The sequence below is a fragment of the Desmodus rotundus genome, chromosome 5, assembly GCF_022682495.2.
Source record: "Desmodus rotundus isolate HL8 chromosome 5, HLdesRot8A.1, whole genome shotgun sequence".
Lineage (NCBI taxonomy): Eukaryota > Metazoa > Chordata > Mammalia > Chiroptera > Phyllostomidae > Desmodus > Desmodus rotundus.
The window spans coordinates 5,210,687-5,226,026 of record NC_071391.1 but is presented as its reverse complement, the minus strand read 5'-3'; the positions used below and the strand labels follow the sequence as shown (position 1 = coordinate 5,226,026).

At 57.5% G+C, this 15,340-nt stretch overlaps 1 protein-coding gene across 2 annotated transcripts; it reads right to left on the bottom strand.

The window, feature by feature from the left end:
- Window positions 1–24: 24 nt before the first annotated feature.
- On the bottom strand, window positions 25–15,006 carry MAP3K11 (mitogen-activated protein kinase kinase kinase 11). 2 transcript variants are annotated; one of them, XM_045183555.3, is made up of 10 exons: window positions 13,713–15,006; window positions 9,111–9,291; window positions 8,768–8,916; window positions 8,492–8,667; window positions 8,109–8,352; window positions 7,554–7,667; window positions 6,789–6,924; window positions 6,604–6,695; window positions 1,426–1,836; window positions 25–873 (listed from the first exon to the last, which is right to left on the bottom strand). In XM_045183555.3, the coding sequence occupies exons 1-10, from the start codon at window positions 14,446–14,448 to the stop codon at window positions 560–562; spliced, it is 2,553 nt and encodes an 850-aa protein (XP_045039490.2). In that variant the 5' UTR covers window positions 14,449–15,006; the 3' UTR covers window positions 25–559. The 2 variants fall into 2 exon arrangements, with proteins under 2 accessions (XP_045039490.2, XP_024430085.2); XM_024574317.4 differs by having other exon boundaries at window positions 25–897; window positions 13,713–14,997.
- Between the last annotated feature and the right edge of the window lie 334 nt (window positions 15,007–15,340).

Below are 15,340 nucleotides of genomic sequence, written 5' to 3'. Positions count from 1 at the left end.
TTCCAAGAAAGGTGACAGGCTGGGCTTGGGGAGACAGCTTGGGGAGTTTATTTGGCTTCATTGGATCCCGAGGCTGAGGCCCCAGACCTGGCCGGGGCAGCAGAAAGGCACCCAGAGAGCTCCTGCCCCAGATGACCCCCAGGGCAGGGGGGGGGTGTCCAGGCACTAAGCCCTGGAGCAGGGGCCACAGTAGCAGGACTTGGTCAGAAGTGCTGGTGACAGCTGAGGCCGGCCCCTCTCCCTCACACCTCCCCTCCTCCCTGCACTACCCTTGGGGGCAATTCCCTGAGACAGGCTATGGTCCTCCCAACAGGCTGGATACAGTGTCAGGCCCCAGTGGGGCAGGTAAGCTGGGGGACCCACAGGTTGCAGGTATGTGGGGGTACAGGCCCCCCATCCAGTGTGAAGGCTTCCTGTGCAGTGTAGTGTTCCTGACCCCCAAAGGGGGCGGGTTCCCTGGGGGGAAACCAAGGCAGCCACAGAGGCTCGCCTGGCCTGTTCCAGTGTGTGCTGTGGCCCCTCTGGGGCAGCTGGAGCATGGGGAAGCAGCAAGGCCCACTCACGGCCCTGCCTCCGGCATCCACGGGGCCTGGGCACCCATGTCTTTGGTCTGCGCCCTGCAGTCCTGAGGCCCCCCCCGGAAGGGGTTGGCAGGTGGAGAGTCCCAGAAGGGGTCTGAGTCTGGGAACAAGGTCCAGGGTGCCCGGCGGGGCGCAGGCTGTGGTGAGGGCAGGGGCGAAGGCCGTGGCCCAGCTGACACGAAGCTCCATGGGTCGATGCGGCTGCGAAGGGGTGAGGGCCGAGGTCGGCCGATGAGACCCAGGGGCGGTGAGCGTGGGGTGCCCGGGGTGCCAGGAGCAGAGCGCGATATCCCTGGCGGGGGTGAAACAGTGCTTCCTATGAAGGGCGGGAGAGGGCACAGGGTCAGGCAGCCACCTACTCCTGGGTGTCCCCAGGAGGCACTGCCCTGCTCCGGGCCTTGGTTTAGGCCACGGTTAAGAGCCAGGCCTCTGGAGCAGACAAGCCTGGGCTTGGACCCTAGCTCTGCCACTTCCTAGTGGCAGCTGTGAGTCCCTCACTCTCTCTGTGCCTTAAAGTTCCTTGTTTAAAAAATGAGTCTAATAAAGAATAGCTAGTTCACAGGGTTCTTCTGGTAACTAAGCGAGACAATCTCTGAAGCACTGGAAACGGCCCGACAGCAGGCACAAGTAGGGGTCTGCCATCGTCACCACTTCTGTTACTTCACAACCGGCCTGGCCTGCCCCACTCCACCCCCTGTCCACTGGGTGACTGAGCCTAGAATTCAGTTCCTTTCATGCGTGCCCAGCGGCCTGCTACGTGGTCTAGCAGAGGGCGGTGGGCCTGTGGGCCGGGTCTGACTGCCTTCTCTCTCACCAAGCATAAGGTCTACAAAGGGCCACTTACCACGCCTCTCTTCCTCGCGCCGGGGGCTCTTGGCTGATGGCTGGCCAGCTGGGACGCCCAGGTCCAGCAGCAGAGGTGTGGGGTTGGATGGGCCAGGGCTCAACTGGGAGGTGGGGGCGCTGGATGTCTTGGAGAGGTGGATGAGCCGGGAGGGGAGCGGGGATGGGGGCTGGACAGGAGATGGTGTGGGCTGTGGCGTGGAGGGCATTTGTTGGGGCTCCCCACGATCCCGGCTCAGGCCCCCGGGTGGCTGCAGGTCACGGCCGAGGCCCAGTGAGGCGAGCAGGGCTGTGCCGCGCAGCAGTGCACGCTGGATCAACTTAGGAGTCCCGGAGCCGCTGCTGCGTTCTGCAGGGGCTGGGGCTGGCCGCCGTAGCTCCTCTGGCTCCGGGCTCGGCCGTGGAGGGTTACCTGGTGGCGAGAGTGGGGCACAGGTTAGGCTGTCTTCAGGAGGGGAGCCTTGGGACCCCTCAGTGGCCCTGGTACAAGGACTGAGTTATGCTCCCACAGCTTCCCTGACCGGGCCCCCAGGCCTCCCCGCCAACCTCTCTCTCTCTCTCTCTCTCTCTCTCTCTCTCACACACACACACACACACACACACACTCTGGCCTTTCAGAAGTTGTGGGAGAGGGGGTGGTGAGGGGAGAGCAGTGCAGGCCAAGGAACCAGCAGAGGCAAAGCCTGGGAGGCAGCCAGCTGCCCTGGAGCCCAGAAATGGGGAACCTGGGGGGAGAAAAGGGGTCTACCAGGAGGCAAGCTGAAGCCAGGTTACAGTGGGCCTCAGTGGTCTCAATGGAGAGTCAGGGGTACCTGGAGGGTCCCAGCGACAGGACTAGGACCTGTGCCCTATGCCCACCTCCTTCTTGGCTGGGCAGAACCTGGTCCTTCTGCCTCCCTGTCCTGACTCCAGCGGTAGCTTATCTCAGGGCACAAGCCAACTTCAATGTACACCTCAACATCCCTATTCCAGAAATGAGGAAACTGAGGCTCAGAGTGGGTTAGTTGTTTGTGTCAAGCCCCGCTGAATGATTTAGGGGCATTATGTTGCCTGATCCCCTCAGGAGTTCCAGGCTCAGAGAAGTTAAAAGCTTGTCTAAGATTGCACAGCCAGTGTGGGGTGGAGCCGGCCTCACTCAAGGCGGGGGCGACAGAGCCTTTGCTCTCCACCACTTCCCAACCAGACTCTGCTTTGGATTTCAGGACACCTGGGTCCTACCTGTGGGCCCAGGGGGTCTGTCACTGCGGGGTGGGGGGGTCTATGATGGCCTCACACAAACCCCAATTTTGTCAGGTTCTCCTTGGCTCTAGAACCTGCCGTGAGTCTCCACTGCCACTACAATAAAGTCCAAACTTGAAATTTTAAAAAATAGTCCGAGCTCCTTGGCTGGGCCTTCAAAGCCCCAGCACTCTCCCTTCTGCCTCCCCCTTTTTCTTTGGGCCAAGCACGGGGTGGGCCTGCCTGGAGTGCAGCACGGGGCTGGGTGTGGAGAAGAAGGAACACAGGGCTGGGAAATGAGCTTCCACTGTGAACCAGGATTTGGCTGGGGGATGAGAGGGAGCCCTGTTCTCAGCCACAACCCTTACCCAGTCTCTCTGACTGTTAAGACAGGTCTCTGCATAACAATAACTCACTAATTCCAGGCTCTTCCTCAGCTTGCTCCTGCTTATTTTTCCAGCTTCACTCACTCATTCATTCAACCAACTTCTGCTAACAGATGTGCTGGGGCTATACTATTTCACAGATCCAGGAGGTGCAGGCCTAGCCCCATCCCATCACTCTCTGGCTCTCAACACCACTCTGAGCTCCGGCCAGGCTTCCTCTTGCCCATGCCTCCTAGCACACCTTTCCCACTCATCAAGACCCAGCTCAAATGTCACCTCTGTGAAACTGATATTGTGATATAATACAAACATATATTTGGCCCTGGCTGGTGTGGCTCAGTGGATTGAGTGCCAGCCTGTGAACTGAAAAGTCGCCGGTTCGATTCCCAGTCAGGGCACATAACTGGGTTGCAGGCTAGGTCCCCAGTGGGAGGGCGTGTGTGAGGCAACCACACGTTGATGTTTCTCTCCCTCTCTTTCTCCTTCCTTTCCCCTCTCTCTAAAAGTAAATAAAATATTTAAAAATAAATAAAAACATATATTTGATTTTCCTCTCATTCCTGGCACAGAGCTCCTAAAACCCTGGGAATTTTCTAAGTGGTAGAGTGATAAAGGTAAAATGAGCACTTCGGTTTTTAAAGAAGCAGTTTTTAAACTCGTAATAAACTCCTTTCAACCACATGGGGTGACTTTTGGTAAGCTCCTAGGGATGCCGGAGTGTCATTAGAAACTTTCAGCCCCACTCCCTCCAGGGAAGGGAGAGGCTGGAGACTGAGTTCAGTCACTAATAATTTCATTAATCAATCCCATCCACTTAATGAAACCAGTGTAAGAACTCTAGCTGAAGGGGTTTGGAGAACTTTCGGAGAGGGCATCGACACCCTTGCCCCTTCCCGCACCCCCTGCCCTGCGCATCTCTTCGATCTGGCTGTTTTTGGTCTGTTTCCTTTATAACAGCGGTGTCCAACCTGCAGCCCAGGATGGCTAAGAATGCGGCCCAAAATCGTAAATTTATTTGAAACATTACTTAAGTTTTACAGTAAGTTTTATTACCTAAATATGTACACTTACTATATTAGTGATCACAAATTTGGGACCTACTTGATGATTTTTAAAGATCATCGAAAGGGCCGCTGCATAATTAGTTATTATGTGAGGACTTCCTGCCCATCTCTGGTGGCGGACATCACGAAAATTGTGCACGGGCCTTTTTTTTTTGGCTCATCAGTTTTCGTTAGTGTTTGTGTATCTAATGTGTGGCCCAGGACAACTATTCTTCTTCCAGGGTGGCCCAGAGACGCCAAAAGTTTGGACACCCCTGCTTTATAACCACCTGGTAATCTAGTAAGTAAACTTTTTCTGAGTTCTGTGAGATGCTCTAGCAGGTCATCAAACCTGAGGAGGGGCTTGTGGGATCTCCGAGTTATAGCCGGTCGCTCAGAAGCACAGGTGGCATCGGAAGTAGGAGCCGTCTTGGGGGACTGAGCCCTTAACTTGCAGGGTCCGAGTAACTAACTCCAGGAAGACAGTGTAGGAACTGAATAGTAGGACACCCAGCTGGTGCTGGAGAATTGGTCAGCGTGGGGAACACACATTTGTTGTCAGACGGGAAGTGAGTGTAGAGGAAAACCAGCTTTCCCTCTCTTAGAAGCGTTCCCAGAATGCCCCCAACCTGTGCAGTGACTGCGCTGGTTGGCTGAGTGCAGCCCTGCCCTGCACCCGCCACTTCGGCTGCACATGTTTATTTACGAGTCTGCCTCCTCCTCCCTCCGGCCCTCTCAGGGATCTGGGCAATACAATCTCTGACAGATGCCTGGCTCATAAAATGCATCAACACCTGTTTGACGGGAGAACTCATTCTTACAGCCTTGCAGCAACCACGTAAGGTGATTGCTGTGACCCCATTTTCAAGGTAAAGAAAGTGATCACTTACAGTGAGTTTCAACAGAATAGGGGAAAACCATGTTTCAAATAAGCAAGAAAAATGGGACAAAGCTACATTAAGATAGAAGTCACTACACAATATTTGAGTGGAAAGAAGTTATTGCAGTAAACGTCACCGGTTTACTGCAATAAACGTCACTGGGTTTGATTTCCAGTCAGGGCACATGCCTAGGTTGCGGGCCAGGTCCCTAGCTGAGGGCATGCAAGAGGCAACCGACTGATGTATCTGTCACATATAGATTTTTCTTTCCCTCTCTCTAAAAATAAGTAAATAAAATCTTTTAAAAATGGCAGTTATCAGTTCCAGGGCAACAAGCAGCACAGGGCAATTTCTGTCGGCAAGCAAGTACCAAGCGGCCCTCTTGGCCTTCCAAGTCTCAGTCCAGTCCCTGCAGCACAGCCAGCTTGGGGTTAGCGGAAAATGGTGTGCCAGTCGGGTACAGGGCGCTGCCTCTGGAGTCAGACCTGGCTGAAGTCGCCATTCCGCTGTGTGTGCCCTACATGTATCAACCCCCTTAGCTGCTCTGTGCCTCAGTTTTCTCCTAAGTAAATGGAGGTAAAAATAATATACACCTGGCGGCGCTGCCTGGCACATGGGAGAGACCCCGTAAGTGTTAGCTGCTGTGATTGCTATGAACAGTAGCTCAGGCGGTGGTGCAGGTGCGGTGCTGGGCGGGGCGAGAGGAGAGTCTACATTGTTTGCTGAAGAGGCCGCTGGTCTGACAGTGCTGAGCCAGGTCCTGTGTTCTGGCCGGGCAGAGCAGGGGCAGCTGAGGGCTCTGAAGAGACCCATGGCCAACGGTGGGGGGGGGGCGGGCTGCAGCTTTCTAGCCCTGCCAGTGCTGGACAGTGTTGAGCTGAGGCCTGATTCCGCTCACATGGGAGCCCGGCTCTCTGCCTGACCCCCTAGCTTGCCCAGAAGTTTGTCTTGAGAAACTCTTCCTTCATGTGAAGGCTTCCAAGGAAACTCGCCATGAGTGCGGCAGCCAAGGTCTCTCTGGGTTCAACTCCTTAGCTGGGGGCTTTAGGTAGGTTATCCTACCTCTTGGAGCCTCAGTTTTCTCACTGTAAAATGGGGATGATAACAGCACCTGCCTTACAGGGCTGTTACTTGGATGGAATGCCTGGCACACAGTAAGTGCGGTTATCATCACGGAGAAAACAAAAGCCCAGAACTGCCCTAAATGCAGTGAGAATGGGCCCTGCCTGCTCAGCTCTATTATCCCCCCTCCACCTACAAGCTCCCCAGAAGGAACTCTGAGAATAGTGTGGCAGCTACTTGTCTGTCTCCACTCCACCTGGGAAGTTTCCTTCCCCTTTCTGAGCTTAGCTTCCCATGGGTCCCAGATTGATGGGGTACCATCCCATCTTCCCTCCCTCCTTAGAGCCTGCTGAGGGCAAGTGACTATCACAGGGCTAGGAAAGAGCCCTCTTTCAGGCCAGGCCTGAATAAGGGACCAGATTCTGGGCTCCCTGAGACATGGGCTGTACCCAGCTCAGTTTTGGGCCTAGAGGTCACAACTGGGTTCTAGGGCTGTCTTTGCTGTACCTGCTGGCTTCTGGTGGTCTCCCCATTGTACCTCCAGAAAGAGTGCAGCAAGAGTCTGCTGGGGGGCAACAAGGCCACTCACCATTGAGCGTTGGGGGCGTGGAAGGAGATCCTAAGGGGGATGAGTCATCTGAATCCAGGTACCAGGTGGCTTCGTCCATGCGGGACCTTCTCCTAGTTATAGGTGGGGAGGGGAGTTGTGCTTCGTGAACCTCAGAACTGTTGAGAGGCAGATGATACTGGAGTTGGGGGCACTCAGGCACTCACCTCCCATTCTGGGCTTCCCCAGGCTTGGGGGAACTGGGACCCCAGGCCCAGCACGCTCGGCGCTCTCCATTGCTTGAGTCCTCCTGACGTCGGGGGGACTGGCGGCCCCATGTCTGGCCAGGTTCTGCAGGCTCCACTGTCGGGGGGAAAACCGATGGAGTCTGAGCTAAGGTCAAGAGCCCTCATCCTTGTTCTCTCACACCATGAGTCAGGCTCCAGGGGTAATGCCAGAGGATGGGGCCCCAATCCGGGCTTTGGGCCACAGAGAACTGAGCAGATTTGGGGCTGGGTAGATGGGCTTGGGTCCAGGGGCAGGCAGTAAGGTGGGGCATCTTATCTAGTCCTTCACATGGCATTCGCTGCTTACCAGTCAGTACACACGCAACAGAATGCTGCTTGGGTTTTAATTCTGACTCTTATTAGCTACATAATGTTAAGCAAGTTTGTTTTTTCCCACTTTTCTTGCTTATAAAACTTAACAAAGACAGCTACCTCACAAAGTTATTGTGAGAAACTAACATTAGCAAAACACTTAGAAAAACGAGGAGTCATACAATTAGAAAACACTAGTATCGTACAATTGTCTGACATTTAAAAAATTAGTAAAATAAATGCTGGGTGGGGAACTCAGAGGTACCAGGCTAGGCTGATAGGGGAAGGAGCCCGGGGCTGGGAGGAAAAGGAGAGCAGGTGGGATCCACTGCCAAGGATGTTTTGACAGGATAAGCGGCGGGGGCAAGGACACAGAGAGGAGAGGTTTCTTACACTGGATGGCCCGAAACCGGGGAAAGGTGGGCGAGTCCCCAGCTCCGACCTCAAAGACGTTTCTTCTCCGGTCCAGGCCGGGCGAGGCCTGCACAGTGATGCGGTGTTTGAAGTCTGGATTTGGGAAGGAAGCAGGGTGCGGGTTTGTGGTGAAGGAGAGCCAAGATCCCAACCTGTAGAGGCCCTGCGCCGGCTCGTAGGTAGTGCAGGGATCGGGCCTGGCACGGTGGCTGTGTGACCGGAGCCAGCCTTACTGCCGTCCTGGCCCCCCAGGCTCTCGGTGAGGAAAGCCGACCGCCCGGACTCCACCACGGGAGAACCGCAGAAGCGTGGAGGAACCGGAGACTCCGGGGAGCCTGCCCGGCCCGCCCCTTCCCAGCCGCAGCCACTCCCAGGCCGACATGCAAATATCCCCGCCGGAACCCGCCCACAAACATGCCAAGTCCCAACCCCTACCAGCCTTCAGCTCACAGACCCAATCCATCACTAACGCCTAGCCCCACCCCTCCACCTACGCAACCAATGGCGGAAGCCGTGCTGGGAACCGCCCCTTACCGAGTGGCATGCTGATGCGCTCCCCGCCGTCGCGCGCGCGGAGCTTGCTGCGCTTGAAGGTGCCGCGGCGGCGGCGCACGTGCGGCCGCTCGCGGTCCACCTGCTGCAACAGCAGTGTCAGCTCGCGCTCGAACACCTCCAGCTCCCACTGAGCCAGCAAGTGCTCGCGCCGCCGCAGCTGCTCTGCCTGTGACCGCTGCTCACGCGCCGCGCGGGTCAGCTCCTCCTCACGGCTCAGTAGTTCCTGTGCCCCGGACAGTAAAGGCGGTGGGGTTAGTCCGGTACTGATCCTGGCGCCCGCCCCGACTCTCTCCTTAAGGGAGACTGGGGAGACACTCCTTCCGGGCGCCACCTTCCAACCCCGGGACCCCGACTCCTCCCACCTTTTCCTTGGCCCGCAGCTCGTCGAAAAGGCCCTGGATCTCACGCTTCCAGCCCTCCTGCATGGAATGGAAGGAATCCCGCGGCATTTCCCGCAGGACTTGGGCCTCTAGCGCCTCCAACTGCTGCAGGATGGAGGCAAAGTCGGGCCTGCGGTGGGGGTCCTGCGCCCAGCAATCTGGGGACACAGGGTGGAGGGGAGACAATGAAAGGTCTGTGGGTGGATTTGCCTTGGGCCAAGGAGCTCTGCCCCTCACCCTCCCGCACCATCCCCTTACCGGCCATGAGCTGTGCGAAGGGCTCGGGGCAGGTGGATGGGATGGGCAGTGTGAGCTTGTTAACAGCCACTCCATAGGCCACAGCAAGGCAGTCAATGCCACGGTAGGGCACCTCCCCAGTCAGCAATTCCCACAGCAGCACCCCAAAGCTGTAAGGGAGACAAAGGGTCTGTGTACTCTCCTGTACTCACTGCCATTTCACACCAAAGCAACCAGGAACTAAATGGTTTGCCCCCCCCCACCCCACACCTTGGCCTGTCCGCCCAAGCCCTAGACTCTGGTAGCCACCACTGCCCTATGTAGCCCCACTGCTGGCCCCATCCAGCCTCCAACCAGGCCGCACCTCCACACATCGCTGCCCTTAGAGAAGGTGGAGGCCTTGATAACCTCGGGAGCCATCCAGGCATAGGTGCCTGCAGCACTCATTTGTGTGGTCTTGTGCCACTCTCGGGCCAGGCCAAAGTCGGTGATCTTCAGGGTCTTGTGCTCCATGTCGTCACCCTCAATGGGCTGCAGCAGCAGTACTAGGGAAGAGGAGAGGCAGGATGGTGGTTGTTCCAGGCTCAGGTGGTGGGGACAAGGGAGGAGCTGGGGGCAAAATGTCATCTCACAGACATCTGGCTGGGTACAGGGGGCACAGAGGTGATCTTGCCCTGGAGAGCTTGTTGCTGGGTTTAGGGCAGAATCAGACAAAAATAATGCTGGGCAGTGTTTACAGAGGGGCCACAATAAGCCAGGCATTTTACACTCCACCATAGCAGTCACACAAAAAAATTTGTCACATAGACATTATTATCCCCATGTTACAAAGAAACTGAACAAGGAAATGACTTGGCTAAGATCATAGGCAAATTAAACAGATTCCAACCTAGTCTGAGTGGTTCCAAAGCCAGTCCTGTAACTTTCTCCTAACACTGCGTTGGATGGAAACCAGCAGTGTAGCAGCCACAGCCTTATGGCTTTAACTTCAAGAGAAACCCAAGTATTGTCATTTTGCTAAGGCAGAAGTGTGAATCAGAACCTCCCTTGGGGTGGGGAGCAGGAGGGAGCCCTTTGGTGAGAAAGGAAGCACAACAGGCACCGCAGGCCCCTGGTGCCCTATTGCAGTGTGGCTAGTGCAGCCACTCCCAGGGGAGAGAGACTCCAAAAGATAACTACTAATGCAGTTGGATGTGGAGAGAAAGGGAGGGGTCTGAGAAAATGATGGTTCTTGGCCAGAAAGGAGGAGCTTGGGATAAATGTAGGAGTGGATGGTTAGACTTGGCAGGGGCTCATGGCTTGGACCCAAATGGGGCCACCATACTCTGTAGAGAGAGAAGCAGCAACTTGTAAACCTCTCATCAGGGAAAAACATGGCTCCAATGAGAGACGTTTTAGAGGAATAGAAAGAGGACCAAGCCATAGAATCATCAAGGGTCTGAAAGGGCCTCTCTACTTTTCTGGTTAGAGACCACCGCACTGAAGAGAAGTGACAGCCAAGCCAACTACATTTCTGAACCTGTTCAGGGCACATCTCTCGGCTCTCCTGCCTAGGTGACTGCACCGTAATGGGGGCAGCACATGGTACTTGGGGTGGAGTACCAACATGCCACTCAGTAAGGGGCGGGCCCCGGCACCTAACACAGCCCAGTGAGTCAGAGGAGACTTCTCAGAAGAGGTGGCAGAACCAGGGTATTCACTTTTCCAGACCTAAAGTCACAGCTCCCAATCCTGCTTCTGGCCAAGCTCTTTGGGCCTTGTGGGACATCTGGCATGGCTACCCAACCCTGCCCTGATGTCCTGCACTCCTGGGGCCTCTGGCTGCTTGTGCTGTTTCCTTCAGGGGCTCCCCCACCCTCAGCCTTTTCAGTGCCAGTGTTCCTCAGAGCCTGGCCTCTCCTCAACTTCTGCCCACTGCCCCCAGATTGTCTTGGCCTCTCCCAGGTGCCAGCTACCCACTGGCATCTCCCGTATTTGGAGTCCTAGGCCAGAAGTCAACTCAGCTGCCCACCAGCTGTTCTACCTATGTCCATATGCCCTCAACAGCCACCTTCATCATCTCACCATGCCCAGCGACCCTTCTTGCCATTTCTCCCAATTTAGAGAATAGTCCTGCGGTCCACCCTCCCCTGTGAGCCAGACTGGGGCTGAGTCCTGAACAGTTAATAAAGCTGGGGAGGACAACAAAAGCCACCTCAGAGGGTTGTCACGAGATCCCACTTTTTAAAGCCTTAGCACAGGGTCTGACATCCAGCATGAGCGTGCTAAATGCCGGCTGTCCTAAAGGTTCTGTCGCTTTCTAGCATCTCTCTGTAGACTCTCTTCTCCGTCCGTTCTCCATCACAACTCATTCCCAGCTTCGCAGCAGCCTCTGGCTTGGCTGCTAAGGCTCAGAACTGGACTATTTGGTAAACCCTATATGAGCTCATTCCCAAGAACCATGACAGGCTGGGGCAGGTGGTTAGAGTGGGACCAGGCAAAGGGCTCTATGTGCTGGGGTTGGGGAGGGACTCCTGCCACCTCTGATGCTAGGACCCAGCCATCCTCTTGCATAGCAACCATTCAAGCTGCTTTCTGGCTGGGTCTCTAGCCACATGTGATGCCTCACAGACTAGTGAAGTGCTTTCTGCACCAGCATCTCAGGCTGGGAGGCCAGCTTCTCCTTTTTAGTCAGCTAATCTGAGACCCAGGTAACTCACCCAAAGTCTCAGGACTTCTTTGTACTGGCAGCCCTTCTGCCCCATCCTGCTCTCAGCTTGACCTTACACCTCAGAGCATCCTCCTCTCCTCTGCATCTCCTGCTTTTCTCCAAGCGCCTTCAATTTGTCCCAACCCAAGCTGCTCTTCTGGTGTCCGATGTAGACCTTGGGAATGGGGTGGTCAGGGGCCACCCAGAAGAGAGGGGGCTAGAGATCCCCCTCTCAGTGCCCCCTTAGGGCTTCCTGGCCCCTAGTCCCCTCCCACGCTAGCCTCTTGTGGGGCTCGGGAGTGGCCTAGGCAGCTCACACCTCTTCCGCTTCCCTCCCATGGTTCCTACTTCTCCTTTCTGGGGGCCTGGCCCAGGTCTCCAATTTGGGGGAGGGGGGAATCCATTGGGGGAGAATTGGGGGAGGTCAGGCCCAGGCCGGGCTGGCTGGTCAGTCCTGTGACTCGTGGGCCTGGAGAATTCCCCCTCCACTCCCGGCCAGGCTTCCTCACAAGGCCCCCATTGTCCAGGAAAATCACGCCATTGTTTCCTGCCTGGGCCCCCCCAGTCCAGGGACTCCCCCGCCCCAATCCCGCAGACAGCACCCCAGGCCTAGGACTGGGGTTTGCAAGGTGGGAGGCCAGGCCCAGGGAGGCTGAGGGCACCCTGCCTGCCCTTTACCACCACCCAGGCTCTGGGACAGAAGCAAGGGAACTGGAGGGGAGTGGGGGTGCAATCTCTGGCTCTTTCCTCTCCCACAAACCCCCCACCCCCTAGCTCTTTCCTCCCCTGCAGGCAGCTGGGTTGGGGAGGGAGCAGAGGCTGGAGCAAGGGCAGGAAGCCGGCTCAGGGGCAGCAGGAAACGCAGGAAGCGGTGGGGAGGGTGGGGAGCAGAGGCCTGGGCTATTGTTCCATTTTTTCTGGAAAGAAAACTAGAGGAAAAACAGAAGACAGAGTCCCCTCCCCCTGGGGCCTTCGGGGAATCCCCCTCAGGCTGTGGCAGGGAGTGGGGGTCCCTAGATGGCTAGGACACAGAAGTGAGGCTGAGATATGGAAAATGCCCCCACTACAGATGAGAGGAGTGGGTGGGGTGGCTGGCAGACATCCCCTGGCCCCTGGTCCCTGGCAAGGACTTGGATGTCACTGGGTCCTGGTATTTGCTGCCCCCAGGTCCCTTGTCCATGGTCAACCCAGGCCAGGAGGCTCAAAATATCTATGCTCACCCCTCCAAGAGCTGCCCATGCCTCTCCAGTAACCCCACTGGCCCCTCCTGCACTTCCTTTTACTCTACAGACTGCACCCTGGGCCTCACTAGGCCCAGCCCTGGGTCCTCATTACTGTGCTGGATCCTGCCTCCTGGGCTTTGCTCTCGTTTGGCCCTGCCCGGACATCCAGCTGGGTGCCTCTGTGAATGCTACCTGCCTTTGGTCTGGTGCGAAGCTCGCCTGCTTGAAGAAGCCCTCTAAACCTGTCACTCCTTGTCTTGGGCCCCTGCTGGGCAGTGTGTGGGGCCTGAAATATCTGCACACGGAGTGTCTAGTCCCATCACGGCTACCCCAAGGGCTGGTCCCAGGAGAGATGGTCCAACCCCCAGATGTCCACGCTCATGGCAGAGGACCCACTGTGTGCTGGCATCAGCCACCAGGGCTTGCCAAGTCTGTCAAGCCATGTCCCTCTCCCCATTACTCCCTCTTTACAGAGTCTGAAATTGAGGCTCTGAGTTGAAATAACCACCTAGAGGCCATGCAGCCACGGGGAAGGGCATGCCAGAACTCCAGCCCTGGCCCCAGCCTTGAGCTCCAGGACCACCAGGCTTGCCCCTCGAAGCTCTCTGTTGTGGAGCACCTGCTCCTCCCAAGCAGAGGGGAGAGCGGAGCATCACCAGCACAAGTGTGAAAGGTAGGGGACAGGTCCAGTGCTCTGCTGCCTTGAGCTGGTGGCCATGGCTGGGCAGGAGAATTATGGCCCATTTGAGAGATCCCAAGTTTCTTAATTTGACAGTTGTGAGCTGGGTTCAAGGACTTCTGTGGCTGGGGTCAATAATTTTGGTGCCTGGTACTCCTGCTTTGGAGACAGTGGGCATCCCAGTCACCTGGGACTCCCCTAGAGCAAGAGCTCCTGCCTCTAGTACCACAGGGGCCAGACTAAGAGAGGTCTGGGGGCCAGGTGCCTTTCAAAGGGCCCCGGGTAGGTTCAACTGAGAGTCGGCAATCTGCGCATGCGTGGGCCGTGCCCCCCCCCCCCCCCCCGCCGGCGCCAAGCATGTCCCCCAAAACTCACTGTTGTTGGACTTGAGGTCTCGGTGGATGACGGGCACCAGGGCCTCACAGTGCAGGTAGTGCATCCCACGGGCAATCTGCACGGCCCAGTTGACCAGCACGTGGGGGGGTACACGCCGCCCAGCCAGGGCCCGGCTGAGGGGCCCACCCGCTGCGTACTCCATCACCAGGCACAGGTTGGGCTCCTCAAGGCACACAGCCTTGAGGGCAATGATGTTGGGGTGTGCCAGCATGGCGAAAAGCCGGGCCTCCTGGCGCACACTCTCAGCTGTCACACTGATGTCCTCATCGGGGTCTTGTCGAGCTGCCTTCACAGCTACCAGCTCCCCTCGCCAGCTTCCACGGTAGACCTTGCCGAAGCCACCAATGCCGATCACCTCCTCCAGCCGCAGCTCCTGGAAGCTGGCCACCTCGCAGGGGGGCGGGCCGCCCCGAGACACATAGTTGGACGGAAAGATGCCTACCTGGCCGCCTACCTGGCCCGCCCACCAGCCCTCATCGCCTGAGATAGCTGCATCCCGGGATAGCACCTCCACACGGTCACCCTTCCGCAGGGCCAGCTCGTCCTGCCCATTGGGCTCGTAGTCGAACAAGGCTGTCCACACAGGGTTGGCATAAGCCGCTGCTTTCGGGGACCCCTCCGGCCAACCTCCGCCGCTGCCCCCGCTGCCCCCACTGCCACCGCCGTTCCATGACCCCAGTGGGCTCTTGAGGAAGAGGTTCTTCAAGGGCTCCATGGCTGGGAGCCGGCGTTGGGGCGTGTGGGGGACCTTCCCTGGGTGCCCTTGGTCTCCACCCCTGCTGGCTGCCGAGGCCCTAGTCCCGGAACCTGGGCATCCGGGCCCTGGCCCTCAGCCCCAGACCCACGCCTCTCTGGGGAGCCAGGCGTGTCGCCTCCTGGCCCGCCGCATCTCGGGCTTTTTGAGGAGGGCCACCCAGGGCAGTGTGGTCAGGCTCGGGGGGTGGGACCCCGGGGTCTCTGGCGTCTCACCATTGCCAGCTCAGAAGGGCCCAGGCGTCCCTCGGTCCTACAGCAGTCCTGGGAGCTTGGTTCCAGTACCCGCCAAGTGTAAGGTGGAGCCGGCAAGGGGCAGCGCCCGGGCTCCGGGTGGGTCTTTTCGCGCAGGGGTGGTTGGAGTGTCCCTAGTAGGGCCGAGCTGCCCCTTCCTGGCCCAGCTCCCTCGGCCCGAGGGCTCCAACCCCCGTTCCCTTCTTCCTCCTCCCTTTGTACTTTGGCCCCGGGGGCGGGAGGCAGAGGTGGAGGGTGGAGTTTCACTTTTTTCCGCTCTTCTCCCTCCTGCAGGAAACAGCATCAGATGACGCGGGCGGGTAGCACCGCTCCCCTCCCAGAGGCTGTGGGAGACTGAGCCTGGGGAGTTCTCGGGTCGCGGTCGAGGAGAGGCAGGAGGAGGAGAAGGGTAGCCCTAATCCCTGTCGAAGTTGTCTCTGCTAAGGACGGGCCACCCCCGCCGTCTGCATCAGCAGCGGCAAAATGGGGTAAAGAGCCTGGCGTGGAAGTGGGACAAACCCGAGTCTGGTCTTGGCTCTGAAGTTGTGACCCATTCTCTCTGCGCCTAATTCTCATATCTGAAAAGGGGAGACCAGAAGCTCTGCTTTGCAGGGCTAGTG

Coding starts and splice junctions, on each gene's coding strand:
- MAP3K11 (XM_024574317.4), bottom strand. CDS start 14,448: ATGGAGCCCTTGAAGAACCTCTTCCTCAAGAGCCCACTGGGGTCATGG. Junction 6,925..7,553: donor CCGGTTTCGGGCCATCCAGT/GTAAGAAACCTC, acceptor TCCCCCCGACAG/TGGAGCCTGCAGAACCTGGC. Junction 898..1,425: donor GCGCGAGGAAGAGAGGCGTG/GTAAGTGGCCCT, acceptor CGCCCTTCATAG/GAAGCACTGTTTCACCCCCG.